The sequence below is a fragment of the Muscardinus avellanarius genome (genome assembly GCF_963383645.1).
Source record: "Muscardinus avellanarius genome assembly, chromosome: 6".
Lineage (NCBI taxonomy): Eukaryota > Metazoa > Chordata > Mammalia > Rodentia > Gliridae > Muscardinus > Muscardinus avellanarius.
In genome coordinates, this window is record NC_137791.1 from 66,712,920 (window position 1) to 66,729,880 (window position 16,961).

Here is a 16,961-nt window from a genome sequence, read left to right on the forward strand (position 1 = left end):
ACTGCTATTTTTAAACTTCTATATTTAGACATTTGCAGGTCAAAAATTTAGCAGGCTTCCAAGAAGACCCAGGTTTCTAGCTCTTAGTCCTCTCGAAAGCATGGTATGGATGTCTTCTCCGGGCACCCAAGGACCTCAGGGAATTCTGCACATGGATAAGCATCCTGCTTTGCTATCTTTTTCCTACAGTAACCATTTAGGTCATGTAGGTCTGCTCAAGCTAACGGAGCTCTGGCTCATGAAATCTAAGTGTGCTATATAGGTTCAGGGCCTCTTTCTCCAAAATGCACAGAACAGCCGTGTCTTGGATATCGGAATATTTGCATATAAATAATGAAACTGTCCTGGGGATGGGACCCATGTCTAAAATTGATTTGTGCTTCATATACATCTTATATGCATAACCTAAAGGTGATTTCATATATAGATAAAAGATGAAGGAGGAGGGGAGGAGAGAAACAAATACATTGTATAGGCAAAGGGGCCTGAAGGCCCAATTCAGCCATATATATTTTTTTTAATTTAATTTTTTGGGGGTGCTGAGGATGGAACCCAGGGACATTCTACCTCTGAGCTAAACCTCCACCCCTATTTTTTTTTATTTTGAAATGGGGTCTCGCTGAGTTGCAAAGGTCCTCACAAAGTAGCTGAGGCTGGCCTCAAATCATGATCCCCGTCTCAGCCTCCCTAATGCTGGGATTACAAACATGCGCCACCACGCCTGGTGCAATTTCATATATTTTCAGTGCACTTTTTTTTTTTTTTTTTTTTGGTGTTTGGTACTGGGTATTTAACCCAGAGGCATTCTACCTTTAAGCTCCATTTCCGGCGTGTTTTATTTTTAAGCAGGATCTTCCTAGGTTGCTGAGGGTTTCACTACATGCAGAGGCCGTCCTGGAAACTGCAGTCCTCCTGTCTCAGCCTTTCAAGTACTGGAATTACAGGCAGGCACAGCCACACCCGCCTTAGTTCACCTCCATTTCACCTTCGCCCATCACATAAGGTCTGGCGGTGAACTCTGCACTTGTAGTATCATGCTGGTGTTAAAAATGTTCTGGATTTTGGAGAACTTCGGATGTTTAATTTTCAGATTAGGAATACTCTACTTATAATAGTTAACATAACAAAAACACATTGAGAAACTAGAACCTGAGAAGCTAGATCTGTCTCCTGGGTCCTGGCAGCTCTCCTCCTACAGCTTTCCTTTCCAGATAAAGAAAAAACTTCATGCATGGATCCCTCAGCCCACCCAGGGCATGTTATTTACTGAAGGCATAGGAATCTTGATTTAATACTAGGGGTTTTACTCTATTTCTTGGCTACACCCTTTATTTATTTATTTATTTATTTATTTATTTATTTATTTATTTTAAAACAGGGTCTCAGATGGGTGGGGTAGTGCATGCCTGTAATCCCAGTACTTGGGAGGCTGAGAAAAGAGGATCTCAGGTTCGAAGACAACCTCGGCAAGCAGTGAGACTCTTATCAACCTAGTAAGACCATGTTTCAAAATTAAAAAATAAAATAAAATAGGGCTGGGGATGTAGCTTGGAGGTAGAATACCCTTGGGCTTAATCCCCAGTACCACAAAAAAAAATAAAAATTAAAACAAGGTCTCGCTAAATTGCTGAGGCTGGACTTAAACCTGCAATCCTTCACTCTCTCAAATACTGAGATTATAGGCATGCACCATCAGGCCTGGTGAACAAGTTTTTTTTTTTTTTTTTTTGCAGTACTGGGGAATGGAACCCAGGGGCACTGTACCTTTGAGCTATACCCTTAGCCCTACTTTTTTTTTAGTCCCTCCCCCCACCTTTGCAGTACTGGGGATGGAACCCAGGGGGGCATTCCACCTCCAAACTACTCCCCGATTCTTTTTTTTTTTTTTTAATTCTTTTTATTTTTTGAAACAGGGTCTCTAAGTTGCAGAGGGCCTCACCAAGTAGCTGAGGCTGTCTGCGAACCAAGATCCTCCAGTCTCAGCCTCCCAAGTACTGGGATTACAGGCATGTGGCGCCATGCCCAGCTACTTATACATTGATCTGAGTGGTTCTCTTAAATGACACCATTTCTAAATGGAGGGCTAAGGTCCCACAGGACTAGAGCCATGTGGTTTTGCCTGCCCCTCTGTCCCCATCCCCAGCAGCGGGCCGGCACAAAGCAAGTGCTCAGTATACTCTGGTAAAAGTTGCTGAAGTGATGGGGCGTATGTGAGAGTGAGCGAAGGAAAGAATGCCTGCGTGCAAGAATGCAAAGACAGTCAGTATGACACAGTTTCCCCCTTGAGTGGGGTCAATTCACAGTGCCATGAGGCAGCCCGTTCGTTGAAGATGGAAGGCTCAGCTGAAGAGCCCCAACAGATGGAACGGGTCCAATGACGAGCTCACAGGACTGCAGGTGAATGTTCTTGCATGGTATCACGAGACACCTCAAGGCAGAGCAACTGATTTGGAGAACTCAATCACAATCAGGACTTCACTGAAGGAGGGATGGAGTGGGACCACAAACGCCTTCCTTGGTGGACACGCCTGCCCAGTCCAATTTATCCCTAATTTATTATGCCCAGCTCTACCACATTCCCAGAGTTGGCCTTCCATTTTACGGCTGACAACTTGTCATCTCTACCTGCATTTGCGCTTCGTCTACCCAGAAGTCTTAGTTTTCCTGATCGCCCTCGTCTCTGCAGCTGGTACCATCTCACTGTTCCTACCTTTCAAATAAAAACCCCACTGGCCGTCTTTGCTCCTCGCCTGCGCTCACCTCAGGCTACTCCCACCTCCAATCAATCACAAAGCCCATCAGTTCCCAGCCAAATAGGTTCAGAATGGAAACTTCTCTCCACATGCACTGCAACGCCCTGCTCCAAGCTACGGTCAGCTCTTGCCTTCTAACTGGTCTCTCCGATTCCACCCTGGCCCTCACAGTTCTCTTTCCTCCCAGTGGCCAGAGTGATCACTTTCCAAGAAGATAGCAGATCTATCGTTCCCCAGTAATCTCCATGCACACCGGGACCTCATCCGACTGTCTCGCCATAGCCTCAGCTCACCTCACCTTCTCTGCCTCCTCGCAGTCTTCCAGCCACACTTCCTATGTTTCTGTTTTTAACAAAGCCATTCCTTTTCCCCCAATTCAGGGCTTTATACTTCTTTTTTGGGGGGAGGGTGTGGAACACAGGGGAATTCTACCTCTGCGTGCGTGCGTGCGCGCGCGCGCACACACACACACACACACACACACACACACACACACAGCATAAGGCTGGGGGTGTGGTTCAGTGGTAGAGTGCTTGCCTAGCATGTGTGAGGCCCTGGATGCAACCCCCAGGATAGCAAAAACAAAACAAGAACAATTTCACCACCACCATCACTGCAGCCAGTGCTTCCATCAGGCAAATTGTCAAAGTAGAAAGGCCAAAGAACTAGGAGTTCCAGCTCTGACCCGGCACTAACTATAATTTCTGCAAAATAAAGTGACTTCATTCATCCTCTTAGATTTTATTTGCAAAATGAAAGGGCTATGTGGTTACTTTAAAAAGATAATACCAGCTGGGCATGGTGGTGCATGCTTGTAATCCCTGCACTTGGGAGGCTGAGACAGGAGGATCATGCAGGTTCAAAGCTAGCCTCAGCTACTTAGTGAGGCTCTCATCAACTTAATGAGACCCTGTTTCCAAATTGAGTATAAAATAAGTTTGAGAGAGTAGCCCGGAGGTAGAAAAGCCCCTGGGTTCCACACCCAGTACCAACCTAAATAAATAAATAAATAAATCTAACAAACCATAAATTCAGTGTGCAGTTTGGTATAGCCAATTCTGCTTCTCCCTCTTCTCTGTAAATAAGTGCCTATTGCACAATCCTGTGTCTAAACCCGGCATCCAGGTACACCTTCTCCCTCCAACTGCACTCATCCCCCACCGGTGAGGTCCATGTTCATGAATATACCTACCCAGAGCTGCAACGGCTTTTCTGTTTCATTTGTTATCGCAAGGCAGGAGAGAGAGATGTAAAGCAACCTCAACCTTCCAACTGGGCAAGTCCACGTCTGATGTGGCAATCCTACAGCTGGAAATGCCCGAGTGAGATCACAGAGTCCTGCCCTGCCCTCGGCAAGATCGCGGCTCATGCTCCACATCTTGACACAAACAGACACTCCCAGAGAAAACCAAGTGCAGATTTTTGTGGTCCAGGCCTCTATTCAGTCAGCAGATTGACCTTTTGATCATTTTTCTTTCTTTTTTTTTTTTTTTTTTTTTTTTGCTTAAGGAGTTTAAAAAGGACTAAGTTTTAACAACTGTGAGAATGACTTATCCCGAAAAAAAGTACTTTTTTTAAGAGCACCACCTATACCATACCACAAAGTACTTCCCAGAAAGTGTAAGGATAGAGAATCATGTAAGAGATCCACATTTATGAGGCTTATGAATGAAGGAATTCAAAAAAGACAAAGTGATTTTCTATTTGAAGAAGAAGAAGAAAAAAAACCTGTCATGGAAGGAGTACGGAAGGGGAGAAGAGCAAAAAATAAACTGCCAGACCCAACCTCTTCACTATTGAAGGCAAGACAGAGAAAATCTCCTGGCTGGCCGTAGGACCAGTGACCAAAGAGAGGAGAACAGGAGCTCTCTCCCTCTGCCTTCTCTCAACCCTACCAACAGCCAACTTCCCCTTCCGCCCTCACTCCAGTCTGCCGCCCAACCCCAGCCCCAGCCCCAACATGGCCCAGGAGGCTGCAAGTATCTGCTTCTAATTCAATGCTAAGCTACCTGGGGTTAACTCCCTGCCTTTTTCATCTCCCATCTCTATGCTTTTGGTGGTTTCACCAGAATGAGATTTCCAGTCCAATCTACACTTTTAAAATCATTTTGACAATACCCATTTTGTTGCATGTGTAAACAGACAATCCTAAATCTGTGAAATTTGAAATCTTTGTTAAAAATGCTAAATGAAATCCAAAACCTAGCCCCCCAAGAGAGAGAGAGAGAGAGAGAGAGAGAGAGAGAGAGAGAGAGACAGACAGACAGACAGACAGACAGAGACAGAGACAGACAGACACACACCTAGGTAGAAAGCACCAGTATCCCTGCTTCCCGAGCTCCTGATTCCCCCCAGAGCCCTCCATCTGCCTGGGCCTCGGTTCCAGACTCCGGCTCACTGGCAGCACCACAGGGCTCCCCGGCAGTTGGCACCATGGCTGCCACTGGCATGAGGGCTCTGGCAAGGGACCACAGGAAGCCATCATCACATGATGAGCGCTGACTGCAAATGACAAGTTCACATCTACTCAGTGATTGACAGCAGCTGCATCTGCGCCAGGAAAACCCCATTCTCCAAGCACCACACCAGAGTTATGAAGGATTTTGTTCATTTCAAATGTCCACTCCTCAGAAAATATGCAAGGGCCATGTGACTTAGTCCTGTGCCTGAAGTTCCTAATAAACAGGACAATCTGTAAGATCTGGGAAAAATGTTGACTCAGCTTCTCTCTCCCACCTTCGTCCTCAAGAAAGCAGTAAGCTGACCAGATTCTTCTGCCTGACAGGTCTGCGGGGAGACTACTGGACTCCTCGTACTAGGTCGGTACTCTTTGTTCTCTAATTGTTTCAGGAGTGCAGGCTGATCTCGATACTAGTCTGTAATCGTTTCTGGGGTAGGACTAATTCTTTGGTCCTGCACAGAAGCATATGGTTGGGCATCTGGTAGACTATGCAAATACTTGCTAATATGTCCGACATTATTCTGAAGCAAATTTTTTGATAATGTTAAATTGTTCCTTTATTTTTTTAAACTATCAAAATAAAACATACCCTATTTGATGAATAAAGTAAGGAAAGCCCCATTAAGTCCTTCACTATCTAAATTATAAAGTAACTGGTGAATAACTACAGTAGGGAAGATCTTGCTTTATTCTGCCTTCATCACCACACAGAATATTCAAAAACTGGCTCATTGCACTGACTCTTTATAAGATGGAGTCAGATGTCCACTCACTTTACTCTTTCTCATGTTCTCCAAACCTCAAATAAGAATGACGCTCTAAAGATACCCAAGGACATCACCCCTCCAGAACCAACCCAGGACAGACCCAATGCCCCCTTCTAAACCAAAAGCTGATACACGAGAGCAAATTCTCTTCCCTGAAAATTAGGATTATCTTCCAGCTAAGAATCTCAAAATCTTATTTATATACATACATAAATATATAATATATATTATGTTTTTAAATATATATTTAAAAACAAAACCTTCAGAATTTTCATCTGCCAGTATTATGTAAAACTGAAATCTGGGTGGCACAAACTGTTTTTGAACAATGAATATCAAAGAAAAATGTTTATACAATAGATGTAACTAAACCACAGACTTTACGTTGACAGATAACATTTCACTTGGCATTACTAATCTTAATTCTGGAGTAACTGATATGACTTTAAAATTTCAGTGATAGGATGTGTGCTCTGATTCTCCTCATTCTAACACAATGGTGCCATTTACCAAAGGAGTATAAAAAGGATTCCCTCCCCTCTTGCGTTTAAAAAAATACAGTACTTCGGTTACTTTTAAACCCCATAGTTGAATAACATTCTGTATCGTTTTTGTGACTCATTCTCAAATGAGATGTCACCACACACCCACTCTTTTTTTTTAAGTTGGTAAATAATTTTTTTTCTTTTAAAGGAAAGAACAGAAATTTAGTTTCAAAGCTCCTTACAATTTTCAGGGAACAAATGTTTAAAAAAGAGACTTTCCCTTCAACATTTTGACATCTGGATTTTACATTTTTTATGGTTTGAGACTCAGGAAATACTAATGGGGGGGGCTAAAGAACTATTAATCAAAAAATTTTCTTCTTCATATTGTTTAAAAAAAAAAAAACGTGTTTACCACCAACACCCACACCCCACTGAAAACCCCCAAACAGGCTCAGTGTCTTTCTGGTACTAAGAATATTCTCCATCCCAATTGGGTTGTAGGCTATACAGGTGTATACAGAAACCGTACTCTTAGGATCTCTACATGTTACCGTGTGTTAAATATGGACCAACAAAAAGATTTTTTTTTAAAATTTCTGGAAATTGCGTCTCAATATCTATCATCAGTAATCCATCAGACTTGACTTTTTCCTGTGTTAATGAGATCCTGAAGCCAAAGAAACACCCTCCCTAAGAGTCCCAGCCTTCCCTCCCCACCCCGTTCTGCGGACCCTGTCATCTCAAACGTGTCTTCAAAAGAGGAATCCCCTGATAAGAGAGTCCGCTCACCTCGGCTGGCTGCGAAGGCATCTTGAGTTTGGTGAGCTTGGCTTCGGCAGGCACTTTTGAGTCTGTTCTTTCGAAGCTCTGTTGCCGGTAGTCCTCCGGCACTGGTTTCAGCTCGGGAGACTCACTTGGGGCCTGGTCCTGACCATCCATGGGCCGGACGTAAGCCGTGGGCTTCTGCTGCATGGCAACACTTTTTGAGGGGAGGGAGGGGGGTGGAAATGTCTGAGAAGGTGGCTGGGAAGGGGCTGCTCCAAGGCTGATGGCTGCCACCAAACTGTCTTGAGGGGGCTCTTTATCTTGGACTTTCACCGCCAGATCCTTGGGAGACTTGGCTGGGCAGCAGCCTTTATTGTTATTGCTACTACCATGACCCTTGCTGCTCCCGAGTGTCCTTGGAAGAGTCGGCTGGCTGGAATGAATGGGCGACAAAGGGGGCACTGGGGACGGCAGAGAGGAAATTAAGGGAGAGAGCTCCCGCACTAAAGCTGGGTCTGTCACCAAAGCACAGTGGCCTCCATCCGCCCTGCGGTCATCTTTTCTGTGATGACTAGAGCCGAGGCCCTCCTGCCCCAGGCGCTCTGGGGCTGGGGGCTGGCTGTCCGGCAGGCCGTAGCTTTTGGCATGGAGACTAGGCAACGGTACCATCCTTGGCGGTGCCATCTTTGGATTGCGGCTGATGTTGCCGACAGGAGGTGGCCCAGAGGCGGGCGTGTGCATGGGCGGGTGGTGAAGACCAGTGTGGAAGGAGTTGGGAGGGATGCTGCTCATCTTGTCAGGAAATAAAGGGTATCTCGGCTTTCCCAACCTGTCTTCAGAAGCTTCCACGTGCTGAGTGTGGGGCTTAGGGCTAAGGAACTCCTTCATTTCTTCATAATCCCCCAGCATGTTCTGTATTCGACTAGACAGCTCATCGCCTTTTGCTTTCTGAAAAAAAACAGAAAAGACACAAGAGTCAGGTACTGGGTGGAAGGGAGAGGACTCTAAGGAGAAAAATCTTTTCATAAACTGTTACCAAATACCAGTAAGAAAAAAAATTTAATTTGCAACATATGAAATTAAATGTACAATTATAACTAATTTTTCCCAGTGAGGAGCCTATCATGAACACATATTACTACTAATTATGGGAGTCTGCATTAAAAAAAAACTCATAAACTTTGGTAATTCTGATTAACAACGTTCAGAATTTTCATATTTGTTCTCAAAAACATCCTAGGAGAAGTTATTTTCACAGCCATGACCCTCGTTTGAACTCCATTGCCCTGAATCATGTCAGCTCGGAGTTCAGTGTTGTGATAAATCAGACTCTCACATTCTGGTAGACAGTAAATACCTTGTAGGGCTCTCCAAAAAGGGGGATCTTTTCAGGACATGCCTCTTTCTCCGGGTGAGCTTCCTGGTTGCGTCTTTCCTTCTCTCTAATTCGAAGCACGTGTCTTTCTTCATTGTACAAGCTGCTTCAGATGCCGCATAAGAATGAAAACAACAAAATCCGTCAGTGGCCAGGTTTTGCTGTGCACATGGGCATGTGTGGAAGGAAGTCAGGAGAGGTCTGGGAGGAAGCGGGGACAGGGACGCAGCTTACAGTGCCTAGCCCACCCCTGAAGTGAGGCCGCGGTCCTCCAACACTGGCTTCTGGTCCTGCACCCAAGCATTCGCTCTGGGCCGCAGCCCCCCTCCTGGCTCAGGACTGACTCCAAGACGAACAGTCTTTTATAGGCAGTGTGGAACTGAGACAAGAGGAATGGTATTTTGGCTTTTGGCTCACAAAGTATGGGGTAGAGGTAGAAGCTTTTCATCTGAAGCAGTCAGCAGGATGTGAACGTTAAGAAGGCTGTTTTCCTGGATCAGTATCGTAGGTTTGGAAGATTAAAATCAAAAGGCTTATTTCATAATTAAAAGATTACCAGGCACCCAAAACAGCACTTACTTTAGTCTCAGCCCACTCCTCTGCTGGGAGTATCTTGGCATGGAAATCCAAAGAGATGGTTTTTATTTCTTATTTCAAATGTCGAGGGTGAGAAAACCAATTACAGATGTCACTTCAACCGACTGAGAATGTCTTCCGACCTGACTGCACTACTTAAACCACATGAAAATGTACCCCAAGATCAGCAGCCCTGGCACCAAAGTGGATAAAATGCATTCACTGAGAAACAAATCACAGAATTAGATTCCGAAAAAAAGGGCAATCTTAGCTAGTGGGCTTGCCTGTGTCAACTACACAGCCTGCTCCCTCCCACCTTCCCTTGTGATATAGAATGAATAATGAAAATATAATCTATAAAAAGCCTTTTGTCTTTATAGACTTGCTTCTAGGAGATCTACCAATCTTTTTTGCCTGATACTATTAAAACAAATAGGAAAATATCCAGCTCTCCTGACTGTGTGCATTTGTCACATAATCTAGCCTCCCAGTCCCTCTCTTGGTCTCTACTTTCTCATTACTTTGCTTAGGTCTCCCTGCCTCCCCCAAATCTTACCCCTCTACTTCAGTCTTCCTGTGAAAAGGAACCTGGTTGAAGTCCCTGATTACTTTTTTTTTTTTCTTCTTCTTGTGCTGGAGATTGAAACCAGGGGCATTCTTCTTCTGAGCTAAACCCTCTCAACCCTATTCTAATTTGAGACACAGTGCAGGTAGGTTTAAGAGTTCACTACTTGCTGAGGCTGTCTTGGAATTGGTGATCCTTCTGTCTCAGCCTCCCAAGTACTGGGATCACAAGCATGTACCATCACTATATCTTGACTATAATTTCCATACTTAAAGTAAAAAGGCCAGCCATGGTGGTACATGCTTGTAATCCCAATACTTGGGAGGCTGAGACAGGAGGATCGGGGTGCACAGCCAGCCTCAGCTACTTAGTGAGGCCCTCTGCAACTTAGTGAGATCCTATTTCAAAATAAAGAATAAACGCCAGGCATGTTGAGCCTGCGGCCAGCCTCAGCTATTTAGTGTGGCCCTTCACAACTTAGTGCGACCCTGTTTCAAAAAATAAAGAATAAAAAAATAGGGCTGGGAGTGTAGCTCGGAGGTAGAATGCCCCTGGGTTCAATTCCCAGTACCACACAAAAAATAAAAAGTAAAAAGTGTTTAAGGGATACTTTATACTGTATAAACTCAAAACCCTTCTTTGGCATCAAAAGTCTCCCATAATTTACATGTCTACTCTATTCATGATCCCACCATCCCCCTGTTGATCTGCCACATGCATTCTACTGGACACCTGCCCATGTCCATTCCCAAAGCAACAGGTGTTAAGGGCCAGCCCCTTACTCCAATTCCCACTCAGACCCTGTACTGAAAGATAAGCAATCCCTCCAGGGGCAGCTTACCTAGGGAGTAGCACTGTCTAAAACCTATCTTTCTAGTCATTACACAAAATACTACGCGCCCCACATGATACCCACCAATGCTGTCATTCCAAACAAATTTCTTCTCCCTCTCTCTCAACCATAGGCCCATGCCCAGTTGTAAACTTTAAGCAGATCTCTGGAGAAACTCGAATATCACCCACTTTAAAAGGTTTGTCAAATCTACCAAGTATGTGCATGCCTAAAATATCAATTGGGGATCCCGCCTAGTCACCTCTCTCTTCTAAAGTCCCAACCAGCACAAAACCTCACATCCTGCTCCCGTTCCCAGTTCTAAAGTGTGATGCTGGCCAGGCATAGTGGCGCACACTTGTAATCCCTTAGTGAGGATTACAATTTAGTGAGGATTATAAACTTAGTAAGACCCTGTTTCAAAATAAGGAATAAAAAATAGGGTTAGGGGTAAAGCTTGGAGGTAGAATGCCCCTGGGTTCAATTCTCAGTTCTGCAAAAAATAAAGTCTGATACTTTGCACAGAAGCTAAGTATTAAATACACTTTAAGAAGTCACTATGCTTGCCATTAATATATTTTTACAAACTTACTTGCAACTTTTTTCTCATGCCTAACTCTGGAAGGCAATGCAAAGACAATATTTTTAAAAAACTATAGCCATCTGAATACCACCAATTATTCCACTGTTTTTCAATCTAGGGGGGAGTGCTAAGCTAGCTACCCAAATAAATTTAATAGGATGCAGTTAGGATTTATTTACTAAGATCATCGTTGCAAAAACTCCTTAGAAATTGGGTAAGGACTAAAGTGATGTGTGCATGTATTCCTCTAACATCTTGTACTCCATTAAAATGTATAGCTACAATGCACCAATTAAAAAAAGAACTCCTTAAATGATAGATATTACTACATCAGACCGAAAGAGGACTCTCATATAGCCACATACAGTGGCGCACACCTGTAAACCCAGTACCTGAGAGGCCGAGACAGGAGGATCGCAGGTTGGGGGCTAACCTCAGCATCCTAGCACGACCACGCTTCAAAAAGGGGGGACTAAGGTTGTATCTCAGAGGTAGAATGCCCCCAAATTGAATACTCAGTCCAGAGAGAGCAAGAGAGAGAGCAAGGGAGTGAGTGATTCATAACTAGAAAGGTAATAATTTATGCTAGTGAACATACTGAAAAACAGGAGAAAGTAAATTAGAAACAGGCTGAAGTCTTTTCTAATAGACTCTGGATGTCCTGTGCTTTGGACAGTTAAGACTCCTGGTTGGCAGTAGCACAATTAACTTGACCACTCAAGAATTCCTTTCAATTATTTAACGATTTTGCTTATTTCTCTTGTTGGTTCAAAAGGTCGTGTACCATTAGCATACAATCAAAGAAGCCACATGAGTGTACTGATCAGAAAATAATTTTTCTTCCTTTAAACTTGTGTTTAACCTCTCTGAGCCAGGCTGTGGGGGGTGGGGGCAACTCTGCTCTGAGCCTTGTCAGCCCTGAGCGCCTCTCCTCAACAGCTGCCCAGTACATGCACGGTCTGCAGGACAGGCTGCGAGGTGGGTCCGTGGGCTTCCCAAGGGCAGCGCCTGCTTAGCTGTTCTCACACCACTGTGATGCCCGTGTGATACACGGGGGACCCCCTGGATGGCCACAGATTTTGGCCCTGCTTTCCAAGTCAGCACTCTGGCCACAGCAGAACCGTTCACCCTACACTGCCTCAGTAGAAGGAACTGACGCCTGCAAAGTTCTCAGCCCAAGACAGAAATGCAGGAAGGCTATGAATAGTGGTGCCTCAGTTAAAAGGCTACTCATAAAATTTTCTCATAATCTCATACTTGCTTATCTGTAAGTAAAGGTATACTGGCTTAAAATTACTAAAATATTTCTAAATCAACCAGCTCAGCCTTATTTCACAAGCAGTTAGGTTTACCCATGCTTCTGGATTTTTACTCCAAATAAATGAAAACTGCTACACAAATAACCAGAAAAACCCAATTAGGCCATTCTTTCACGAAACGCCTAACACTGGCTTATTATTATTATTATGTGATTGTAAAATCAAGGGGCCTCCCACAAAGAAGAAATCCTATTAAATTAGAGATTCTGGTAAGTTAACATTTTTTTTACTTCATCTGCTTAAAAAAAGAATTAAAACCCCACACCAAGATTTTATCAGCACATATACGTAATACTATATGAATTTTGAGACAAAATTGATTTTTATTTACTTATTATTACTATCACTCTTCAAATGAGTAACCTATCAGCAGTGAGGCAGAGAAGACCTCAATGTCTGTTACTATTAGTATGAGTTCTCTGCGGTCCAGACCAGAATCTCCAGAATCTCACTCCAGCCCTCTGTATCTCCTCACTCATGCTGGCTCCTGGGCAGGGCGAGGAAGGGCCTGGCGGCAGAAGTTCACAGAGGTGCAGGGCAGAGGCCTGAGCCCTTCTCTCTGGGTTGCTTTTCTCCTTGCAACTAAGAGGCTATGCTGCAGTTGCACTGGGAAGATTTCTGTTTTATACCACTTTTTAACTTTTATAATCAGTTTACAATGGCTTAGGGAATCATTTATTAAAAGTTCCCAGGCATACTTTTTCAGGAATACTTTATTTTTCTTGGTTCCATTTTGAAATCAAAAGAAACATAATTTTAAAAAAATGGACATGGACACATGGACACACACACACACACACACACACACACACACACTTCATAGCATGAGTAAGCCTTTGTTCAGCCCATAAAATATCACTATTTTCAAACCAAGGTATAAGCAAGAGGAGCTAAATGGAAGAATGTTTAAATAAGGGGATTTTTAGAACAGAGAAATAAATGTTCTACATGTTTCACAAACTCTGTAATTACCTTTGAATAATTACAAGCCAACTATCACTTTAATTAAAGGTGGCTTTTCCTCCGTGTGGAGAAAAAAAAATGCATTCTTCCTCTCATGCACACACACAGGATCCCTCATCCTGCCACGCTCCTGGTGAGCAGCTCTCGCGGATCCACAGTAACACAGCAAGTTCTCCTGGCTGATGGCTACACAGCGCTTTGCATTAGAGAGGGTCTGAAATCCCAGTGCTTGGGAGGCTGAGACGTGCGGATCGCTGGTTTGAGGGTAGCCTCAGCAATACAGTGAGTCTTGGCAACCCAATGAGACCATTTCAAAAACAAAAAATAATATAAGACGGGGGTGTAGCTCAAAGGAGAATGTCCCTGCGTTTGATTCCCAGTGCCACACACACACACAAAAAAAGAATGCCGACCCCATGTATGCATTAGCTCCAAGTGGAAGGCTTGTTTAAAACAGATCACAAGGATAAAAGAGTTTCCACCCAGTACCGTGAGGCGGGGCCTGAGAAGTGTGCTGTGAACAGGTTTCTGTGTGGTTCTTTTTTTTTTTTTTTTTTTTTTGCTGGTACTGAGGTTCCTGGAAGCCCTTTTACCTCCGGGCTACACTCCCAGACCTATTTTTTTATATTTTTATTTTTGGAAACAGGGTCTCTTAAGCCAGCGTGGCTGGCTTCGAACCTACATGATCCTCCTGTCTCCGCCTCCCAAGCGCGGGGATTACAAGCGTGCGCCACCACGCCTGCTGGCTTCCATGTGGTTCTGAGAGGGCTGGAGAAGCACACTCAGCACCAGCACTGACTGACAGGGGCAGCGTGTGAGGCCCGGACACTGCACTGCTGCTCCTCAGCTTAGTTTTCATGACTGCCCAAAAAGGGGGGTTTAATCTCATTTCCCAAGTGAAAAAAAGAATCAAGGACCAACTCACAGCCAGGCATGGTGGCGCACTGTAATCTCAGTACTTGGGAGGCTGAGACAGGAGGGTCGCGGTTCATGGACAGCCTCAGCTACTAAGTGAGGCCCTTTGCAACTCAGTGAGACCCTGTTTCAAAATAAAGAATAAAAAGCCAGGCGTGGTGGTGCATGCTTGTAATCCCAGCATTTGAAAGGCTAAGACAGGAGGATTGCAGTTCATGGACAGCCTCAGCTACTTAGTGAGGCCCTTTGCAACTCAGTGAGACCCTGTTTCAAAAAATGAGAAATAAAAAAAGAAAGTAGGACTGGGAGTATAGAGGTAGAATGCCCCTGAGTTCCATCCCCGGTAGAAGGAAAGAAGGAAGAATAGAAGGAAGGGAGGGAAGGAATAAAACATAGGGCTGGGGATGTAGCTCTAAGGTAGAATGCCCCTGGATTCAATACCCAGTACCACAACAACAACAGCAATAAAACAGACTCACACCTTACAGAACGGCTGATCAGTCAAAGGGCAGACAGCAAAGCAATGTTGTCAATTACTTGTGTGAGCACAGCTTCCGGGCTGTGGTAGGGTGACGCCCACACACCCACCATTCAGGTGCCACCCTGCCAACAGAGCAATCTCTGGGCTACAAAACAGTTATCTGGTCAAAGGCATCCACACAGGTCTGTCCTTAACCAAGGAGAGAGAGACAGGCGACCACATGCAGCTGTTCGAGTTATTAAAACGGTGCTACAATTCTCATTTCAGAGCCTTTTTAAAATTAACAGATTTGGGGTCATTAGCTCGGTAGTAACCTCTGGGCTTACAAGTCATTTCCAACGTGCTAAGGGATTCTTCTCACCAATGTGGCTATAATGTGCCCCACACTGGGCTCGGCTACTCATTTCTGGCCAGCTGACCTAAAAAGCCACATTATTCCCAAGGCGTTGGTGCCAGCTTTCAGCTCAGTGCAAGAAGACCCATCTGAGAAGAAAAACATGAAATTACCTGGTGTCTGGAAGCAGCTGACTGGTCTCAAAAAACAAACATATGTGCTGAAGTGTCCTCAAGGGACAAGGGGTGACAAAATCGGGCCACGCCCCAGACATCCAGGAGTTCTACCAGAAGTTCTCAAAAATATCTTTAGGTAGGATTAATTTGCAGCAGCCAAGTTCTAGCATTCAGATCATATATACTCCTATCTGCCATCTTTGAGGTTCAACACAATGCACCAAAAAAGATCTCTCTATTGCTAGGTGTGGTGACACGGGCCTGTCACCTCCGCTCTGAGGGAGGAGGCTTACTGCAGGATTGGTGAGTTCAAGCTCAGCCTGGGCAGCCTTGCAAGACTCAGGCTCACACAAAAACAACTCTATGAGAATGCATCAAACCACCCCCTCCACCGCATTTTTTTTAATTAAGTGAACGACAAGAAAGACTTTGCAGGAAACCACAGGCTTCGGTTTCCAGTGCCTGGTGAGAGAGCAGTCACATGTGAGGGCTCAGAACAAACACAGCCAGCGAGGTGGACTACGCCACCAGTGTTCTCGCTGACAGAGCTCCCTACCCCTAACTGCACAGAAACCTCAGCGAAGCTTTGGAAACCTAGAGAAGGCCAGGATGCTCTCAGAGAGGTGGTGAAAATCCTTCCTGAGAAATCGAGAGCTGCTTGCTCAGCCTAGTACAGACATTTAGTCAACCCCATGCTGGGGCCTGTCGGGGCACATTTACTCTGACTTTTCCAACACTTCTCTCTGGGGATATGGAATGTGTTATGGAGGCGTTAAAGTACAGTGATAAAATGAAAACAGGCGAAACTCTGTGCGGAGCAGGGAAAATGATCCCTTTTTTCTCTTTCCTTTGCTCTAAAAAAAGGAAATAGCCTAAGTGGATGAAGAAAGATGGTAACAGAAAGGTCCTAGCTAGACTTGAGCCCTGAGGCAGCTTGCCGGCTCTGGTATCATCTGGCTGAAGCACCTTCTCCCAGGCTGGAGCCCAGGGACCCTGCTGCTAAACTAGGTTAGTCATGCAGGATCCCTGAATGCCGTTCGGTGCTTCCATGGTAACGCGTGGCTAGCAGGGCTGGCTGTGCACAGCTGACTACCCATTTATCACCCCTGACTGGTCACTTTACATGGGCCTTCCTCCGAAAGATGTCACCAACTCCCTTTAGAATGCACGGTTTAAAAATCGTAATCCCCCCTCAGAGAATTGCAAGACTAATCTTTCCTATGTATTTTTCTTGGTAGGCATGGAAGAGACATATGGTCAGAAGGAAATAGAAAATGCTAAAATTCACGGTGTACATTAACTCTGGAAAACGCCAGGTCTTCTCACTCTTTTAGAGACACTAACTATACCATTCTGGTTTGAATATACAAAGGACAGAGAAAGGTAAAGGGTGTGTGTGTGTGTGTGTGTGTGTGTGTGTGTGTGTGTGTGACAAAGAGACAGGCAAAAGGGCAAGATGCTTGGGTTTTTACTCAGTATGCAAGGGACTTGTTGATTCTGGAAACCACTTCTGTTTAACTTAATTCCATCCTTTGGCCCTTAGTCTTTGAGTTTCTCTATTGCTACCATCCAACATCTGGGGAAAAGTTTTCACACACTGGCTTCATG

The 16,961-nt window shown here is 44.6% G+C and overlaps 1 protein-coding gene across 2 annotated transcripts in view; it reads right to left on the minus strand.

The window, feature by feature from the left end:
* AFF1 (ALF transcription elongation factor 1) overlaps window positions 1–16,961 on the minus strand; it is a gene marked incomplete at both ends in the record, with an annotated part of 202,174 nt that overhangs the window by 95,517 nt on the left and 89,696 nt on the right. Inside the window, 2 exons of one of the 2 annotated variants that reach the window (XM_080697336.1) lie at window positions 7,259–8,182; window positions 8,592–8,712. In XM_080697336.1, the coding sequence (XP_080553462.1) occupies window positions 7,259–8,182; window positions 8,592–8,712 (1,045 nt within the window). Of the gene's footprint in view, window positions 1–7,258; window positions 8,183–8,591; window positions 8,716–16,961 lie in introns of both variants that reach the window. The other variant, XM_080697335.1, reaches the window with a different exon arrangement.